Here is a 7,964-nt window from a genome sequence, read left to right on the forward strand (position 1 = left end):
GCATGCATCACATATATATGTATATACAATTTATGTACACGTATATATTTAATGCAAAACACGAATCCATTTTCATATTTTCTCAGAAACTCTTTGTCTGTCTCTTAAGGCGAATTTTTCTCTTTTCTTCTCTGACATTTTGTGTCATTTCTGTTTTACAGCAACGGCAACCAGGTGACAACGAGGACTGTGACGCACGCAGCCCAACAATTGACTGAAAATGGCCAAAAGCGCTGAGAGATTACCCGGTACTTCTACCAGACTTAGGACCAGGGATGACGGCTGCTGTTCCGTGAATTTCTTGAAATACGTTCTTCACATTTACAACGTGGTGCTGTTTGTACGTATCATCCATTTATTCCGGCACCCGTGCGCGAAAGAAAGGAATATTTTATTTCGGACACACACACACGCACACACATCTACGCACACACATCTACGCACACACATCTACGCACACACATCTACGCAGGAACGCGCGTTAACACACAGATGAAAGACGCGAACCGTGAAATCCGCTGTCTCTCTTCACGAGAGAATCTCTCCTATCTCTCTTATCCAACGGTCTTCTTTGCGCTTTCTGACGAAGTTACTTTAATCCAAGTTCCTCGTTTTTCCAACCGGTTTATATAGTCGTAGACTTTCCGTCGCGAGACGTGAAATCACTCGACGAGCGAAGCACCGAAGCGTTCATTTTTCCTAACTTTTTACTTTCAATAGCTTATGATCTGAAACTTAGTAAAGCCGATGTCATCAATCAAAAAAATCAATGTCAATTTTATTAAATTTTAAGGATTATTAATAGTACATCATGTGAAGTTTTCGTAAAATTAGATGGTTATTAATTGAAAGAATTATTTTGAGATACATCCGAGTATTAGTCTAGAAATCACGGAACAGCCAAGATATTCTTTCACGTAACCTTTGATATTCAATATCTTAATTGAGTTGACTGCGTCAGAACTTAACGATTAAAGAATGCATCTCTCAAAGGAAATACGGATAGAATGGCAGAATGTCCCATATAGCGCTCTGCTGGTGAACACTGAAGTGATTGAAACAAGACGGAAAAATGCGCCATTATTCAACAATTATTCTCGTCTATCTTCCGCTTTCGCAATTTATGGGAGATTAAAGCGGCGAGAACGGGATTGCTCGTTGTCGTGGGGCTCACATTTATCGTAAAGACGAGCCGTTCTCGGAGCTCGATCGTCACTTGACCGGATATCCGGCAAACTTTACAATCACCGACACTTGCTATAAAACTGATGAGTTATCTGCCTTTAATTGGTATCGTGAGTTTAATTAATACAATAGATGGGAGAGAAGAAAGAGAAAAAAATAGAAGGGACAGAGAAAAGAAGAGAGAGAGAGAGAGAGAGAGAGTGAGAGAGAGAGAATACGGGGAAGAGATGGAGAGAAAAAAGGAGGATGGGAATAAAGGAGAAAATCATCGCGCATGGGAGGACGTTTGAAACGAACGTTTCTTTGATCGAGTGCGTGCTCTCGATCCTATAAGAGAACTTTATTGTACGTGGGACAGAGAGAGGCTCGAAGGATTAAAGTGCAACGCAAGAAATAATCTCTCGGACCCCGGCGTTCGCCGTAACAGTTCACGCGGGCAAATAATTGGAGCACGCAAGAGCGGATATTGCGCCGGAAGAGAACAGCGTTTCGCATTAATCGAAAGGGAAGCTTCACGCTCGTACGCGGCTAATTACATAATAATCTCGTGTACGTGGATAATCGTACAATACAACGGATCTTGCGAGTCATCAATCTTGTATAATAAATTAACGTTGATCATTTTGATGAAGGTATATCATGTATATCATGTTGTACAGAGTGTACTCGAAAAATAGTAGCTCTAGATTGCTGCGGGGTTATAAGAGACTGCGCGATGCAAGAGACGCCCGCTCGGATTACTAGGGAGGGGATTACTTGAGAGATTCCTCATTTTTTGAAAATGCAACACCTCCGAGCCGACCCTCTCTCCTTTTTCTCCTCCTTTCTCTCCTGCATTCTCGATATTACAAAAAAATGAGGTATATATACCGACATCAACGCTCGCACGAGATGATACATGGCATAAAATGCTAATAAAGTCCTCGTCGTAAAGTGCAGACACCTTGTACGTTGTCTGGAATACAAGCACGCGAGCAACGTTGTGGCAGAAACGAAGCACTTTAAAGTATCGACAGAAAAAAAGAGGAAGAAAGAAAAAAGGGCAGAATGAGGGAAAATCGATCGGTGGTCCACATCTATCGGCTTTATAATTTCGGTCCTAAACGTCGACACCTCGTTAAAAAGCGTGATGCCGATGGATGATTTTGTGATTAAATAGATGAGATTCTCGAGACCGATCGGCGAGATTGCGGTTCGACGGGACGACTCGTTGTCGTCTTCTCTTTTTTTCAAAACTTTGTTCGCCGAAATCATTTTACTTTCTGACGATACTCGCCATCGAATCTTAGTCGTCGGAATGTCAGAACTTTTAATGAAGATCGTTATCTTCTAATTAAAAGTGGTCTGCGAATCTCTACCGATTTAAAAAAAAAAAGACAGACTGTGACGCTCTAAGAACGATAGAACTTTTGACGCTATATTCCTGCTTATGGAGAAGGTTCGGCGCGCAAACCCAAACATTTCTAAAACTAACTCTGAAACTTTGCAGAAATAAAATACGTGCAAATCTAACTCACATAGCAACTTTCTGTTTTGGTTGATATACGATTTGAAAATATTCCTTTAAAGAAAAACTTTTCTATATTTTAGAAACTATAAGAGAAATACTACAATTATTAAAAAATATTAAATACAAACGTTTATGATTTTCTCATAACTGACCTGCACCAATATAATAAGAAATTTTTTAAATTTTATTTATGTTTTTCATTACTTTAATATAAAAAAATTTTATAGTTTAGTAACCAAATGAAGTGTCTCACCAATTATTTGCAATCATGTATGAAGTGGAGATAATAATTTTTTGAAACGCGTAAAATTAATCCTTAATGTCCGAAAATAATATTAGAAAGTAAACATTGAAAATAAACATTGAAAAATACAACAATACAAATAATAGATATTTGAGATAAATCATGTTACAAGTTATTTGATTTAATTCTATTGTACAATACAAACAATATAATAAAGTAACATTCTACATGAATTAAAACATGAGATAATTTTCATAACACGCAAATCAATGGTTATTTTTCCAAGCGTGTTTACTACATAATTATACTAAATAATTAAAGAAATGGTAGAAAAATATTAAAATAATTTTTTAATCTTATTTATTTATATTATGTTCTAGACCATAAAAAAATCATGAACTTTTTTGTTTTTTCGTGAAAGAGTTGTTGAATATGTATAGATTGTTTATATCGTACTCTCAATCCACATTTTATTAATACATTGTTATTAATATGCAATTTTATGACAAAAATGTGCAAAATCTGAAATAAATGAGAAATACGTAATATAGATAAAAATTTAATAGTTACATCCTGTGCATGTTAATAACACGTAAAAAATTTAGTACAAATAATGTTAATTTTTGACGAGATTTTTTATCAATTTATGTAACTTATATATAATAATATAATCGTGCAATTTTATTCTAAATTTTTATATATTTATATAAAAGAAAATTTATTTTATTAAATTTATTACTATAATATTTTAATCTATAATATATAATTGTAACGTTTACATTAGTAGAGTATTTTACATGCATTACACATTGCATATACATATTTGCAATTATTATACAGATTAAATCGACATTTTTTAAGCTCTATCAAGTTTTTTAAGTTCAGTACAAATTTTATTACGATAAATGATATTAATATAAAACTGATAATTGGTAATAGTAAAATTAATAATTGATATAAATAACAATGGTATATAAATGTAAAAAAATATATAAAAACATATAAATTAATCAATTATATTAACTTTTTTATGCAAGCAATAAAGTCGATAGAGTTTGTATTATATTTATCACTCAATACCAACCTGTATCAAAACGCGAATGTGTGACTCTCAGCATGCCATTAATGCGCATTCCTCGCTTTCGCTGGCGCTTGTGCATCAACGTAAGTCGCGTGGAATATGCTGCCTTAAACGTCTGCTCGTAATAAGGCTCAATAATGCGGGCATAATGTAACAATAACCTGCTTCGAACAATGTTGCCGGCGCAACAATGCCGTCCGCTTAACACGTGCGTTTACGCCCATTGATTTCATTCAGAGAAGTGTAGCCAGTGCCAGACCAAAGTCAGTAAATTCAATGTTACCGCCGTCGATGCACTGCAAGTGCGTAATTACAGAAATCCTTGCATTGCACTTCGGAGAAATCGAGACAGAGCGAGAAATGATTTTATTCCAATTTAACAGCGCGGAAGCGTAACCGCGCACGTTTACAAACTGAATTTAGTAGGAAATGTAATTTCTCTCTCCCGGAAGATAACGCTTCAATATTTGTCATTGTGCGCGTACATACGTGCTTCTAGCTATTGAAAAGTTAATAGTTATTTTTAAAAAGTCTTTGTAAAAGTATAACTCACGTTTAGCATTTTTATAACCTTTTGTTATATCGCGACAACATAGATAATTGTTTAATATTAAAATATTATATAATATCGGATTTTCTAGTATACACTAGTAGCGAATCACAGTGGATTCGATTTGATTCGTTTTCGAATCTGGGAGATTCGAAACAGAGTTTGACACGAATATGATTAATTTTTTTAACATAATTTTTTTTTAGCTTTTAATGTAGTAAATCCATGAAAATTTGATTCAAATTTGTTTCGTTTTCGAATCAAAAAGATTTGATGCGATGTAAATATTTCAAATTTGATTCGATTTGTTTTAAAACATTGTATTGTCCCACATTTGATTTGATTTGCTTGGAATTTATAAAAATAGCCTGATTCGTCCACCTCTATTTTTCAGATTAAGGCTCTAAGGAGAGCTAGCTGATACTCTTAAATTTATATTGCACACAAAAATTTATAATATATATAACATACATTATAGTAACTTTGTATGCGATATTTTTCAGTATTGCGCGTTTTTATCAAGACATGATTCCATGTTGAAAAAACTTTAACATATGTCGCAATATTTAAATTAAAACTCTCGCTTGGCACGAAGAAAGACGCATCGACTCTTCACTGATTTTTTTCCCTGAATATAATAAAAAGAGTAATTTCTGCTACTTTTTTTACTTCTTCATTCATTAGCAAGTAATAATTACACTGCGTATGAAAAGTCTCTCTTTCTCCCCTTTCTTCCTTTTCATTTGCACATGTACTCGATGTTAACGTTGACGAATGATTCAATACTCAAGAAGAGTCAGAAAGTTAAATTTAAATAAGAATAAATGAGACTACAAAGTAAAGTTTAAGCGATTTTCCTGCGCTTCGCAAACTTTTAATAAAGCATAGGAAAATAACATTCGCGTAAATTCGCGTTCGGAAAGGTTTGCTTGCAGATGCTTATTCTTACTTGCGTCACACAGTACATTTTTTCCCCATAAATCGCTGCGTGCGTTATCTCGTTTTTCATTATCGTTTTTCTTGGCAAGATGCTGCCCCTTTCGACATCATTCACAAATGCTCTTTGAGAATGAAGATCTAAGTTATTTATAATGCGAATTCGTATGGGATTGTATTAAATCCGGGCATGAGTAATAATGCAGCAGCCTTGTGTGTGCGCGCGCCAGGAAATTCCCGCGGGGAATTGGGATACTCTCAGCTCAGAATGGCTTAATTGTAATAATTAACTATATCGCCGACGGGGTTGCTAATTACTGACTAATAAGTACCCATGATACGTCAAATGAAGCGTTCGCCTGGCTCTCTGGTCGCAATTTCTCTTACTCGGCCTTAATGTCGCGCTCTAATTTAATTGACAGCTTTTACAGAAATGCGAAAGGCAGATTTTTACGCAGTCAAATAAAATAATGTAATTAACGTAGGCTCAATACACTAATTATTAATTAATTTCTGTTCTAATTTTGCGAAGTACGAAGTTATTTGTGAAATCTATCAATTTTCATCGATAATGTAAATTTCCGTAAATTACTCATAATAATTTCGAGTAAAATTGCAAACGCGTAATTAATTACACGTAAAAGGTTCGTTGATAGGAATAATAATGTTTAAAGAGACGTAGCGCGTCGTCCCGCGAGAGTAGATTCCTCACTTAAGAGCGACACTCAAATCTCAAGCGAGCGGAATCCACGGGATCGTTCGCACCTGTGCTTCGCGGAGCTTCTCCATTATCCTTCTTGTTCTCGTACCGTCGACGAATGTAGAATCGCGCGAGTTACCCACTTTGATCGTCAATTATGCCCGCGATTTCCACCACGTAGTCGTGTCCCGGGCCTCCGGGCGACGCGACGAGGCGAGACAGAGCGGCGCATTCCCAGGAGATGGTGCGTTCCCAGGAGCGCTTCGCGTCGTCGGATGCGTGTGCGACGCACATACCGGCGCGTCAACATCGATAGAATGCAATCGGTACGCCGATTCGTCGGCCGATGCGCGATGGTGTCGGTGGCGAACATGCCGCGCGACGCGATGCGACGCGGGACCGAAATCCCTTTCTCGTGGAAGAGGAATCGTGTGCTGAATTATTTCGCGTCCTACAGGCACTTCGCACGGTTAATTAGTTCGGGCGTCGCGTCATGTAACGTGCGGCGAATAAACACCACTTCTACGTTATTCGATCTATCCGAACGGATATCGGTTCTGTCGATTAACCGCGATACGTGTGCAAGGGACGATTGCGAATGGGTGAAAATGCGCGGAATGAAGAGTACACAATAACAAAGCGATGACAATGCATCGTAAATGTGTGTGTGTGTCGTTCCGAAATGTTATTTTTTTCCTGTTGTACCCTCAAAAGGATATTTTGCGATGACATGCGTAAACATAAATATAAATTTTGCGACGAATTATTATTGAATTAATAATGGTAGCGCGTTTTAACGACTATCATATTTTGTACAAATATCATCAACTGCACAGGAAGGTTATATTATATTAATAACGCAGCTTTGTTAAATATATTTTAGTAAACATATATTATATTTATGTCATACATAATCATTTCCTTTTGTTATAAATTCGTCGAATATGCACAATATAAAAACACATTTTTACCTTTTGAGTATCACGGGGAAACTGCGTAAAACTGTTTAAAATATGAATTTTTAATCCGCCGAAATCGACAATAGTACGGTCTACTTAATTATAAATCTCTTTGTCAAATATTTTAATTTTCTTTACGTCTGTAAATTTAAATCATTCTTATTAAAATATGTTGTATTCATTCTTTTTTTTTATACGAGTTATATCATTTTGATTTCTTCACGGAAAAAAATAATTGTGCTGAAATGTCTACAAATTTAACTAAAAATACAGATCTGAAGATAATTTTGTTGAACTATTAAAATGATACGTAGAATGATGCTCAAATTGATTGCTAAAGCATCTAAACTTTTTATAGTATTGCTCAACATGTTTGCGATTTCTACGTAATTATTTTGACAATTTAATAAAATTATTTTCAGATTTGTATCTAGTTAAATTTTTTAATATTTAACTGAAACATTCTTTCCGCGTTGAAATTAATTATGATAACCAGGGCTCAGTAAAATAACTGATATGACTTATTTAAAATAAAAAATATAGAATAAGTTTTAGAAACTTATTTAAAATATAAAATCGTAGGAGTCGGTAAAGTAACTGATACGACTTATTTGAAATAAAAAATATAAAATAGACTCCAAGAACTTATTTAAAATATTAAATAAAAAATAGGTCACAAGAAATTATTTAAAATATAAAATAAGAAATAGAATCCGAAAATATATTAATTTATTTAAAATATAGAATAACTTTTATTTAAAATAGAAAAATAATTTGTCTTTTATTTTAAGAGTTTTCG

The 7,964-nt window shown here is 34.8% G+C and overlaps 1 protein-coding gene across 1 annotated transcript in view; it reads left to right on the forward strand.

The window, feature by feature from the left end:
• LOC108749375 (CD151 antigen-like) overlaps window positions 1-7,964 on the forward strand; it is a 129,483-nt gene that overhangs the window by 78,341 nt on the left and 43,178 nt on the right. The window contains exon 3 of the mRNA XM_018488022.1: window positions 162-340. Within this exon, the coding sequence (XP_018343524.1) occupies window positions 221-340 (120 nt within the window). The 5' untranslated portion in view covers window positions 162-220. The remainder of the gene's footprint in view (window positions 1-161; window positions 341-7,964) is intronic.

This window comes from Trachymyrmex septentrionalis, unplaced genomic scaffold (genome assembly GCF_001594115.1).
Source record: "Trachymyrmex septentrionalis isolate Tsep2-gDNA-1 unplaced genomic scaffold, Tsep1.0 scaffold29, whole genome shotgun sequence".
Classification (NCBI taxonomy): domain Eukaryota; kingdom Metazoa; phylum Arthropoda; class Insecta; order Hymenoptera; family Formicidae; genus Trachymyrmex; species Trachymyrmex septentrionalis.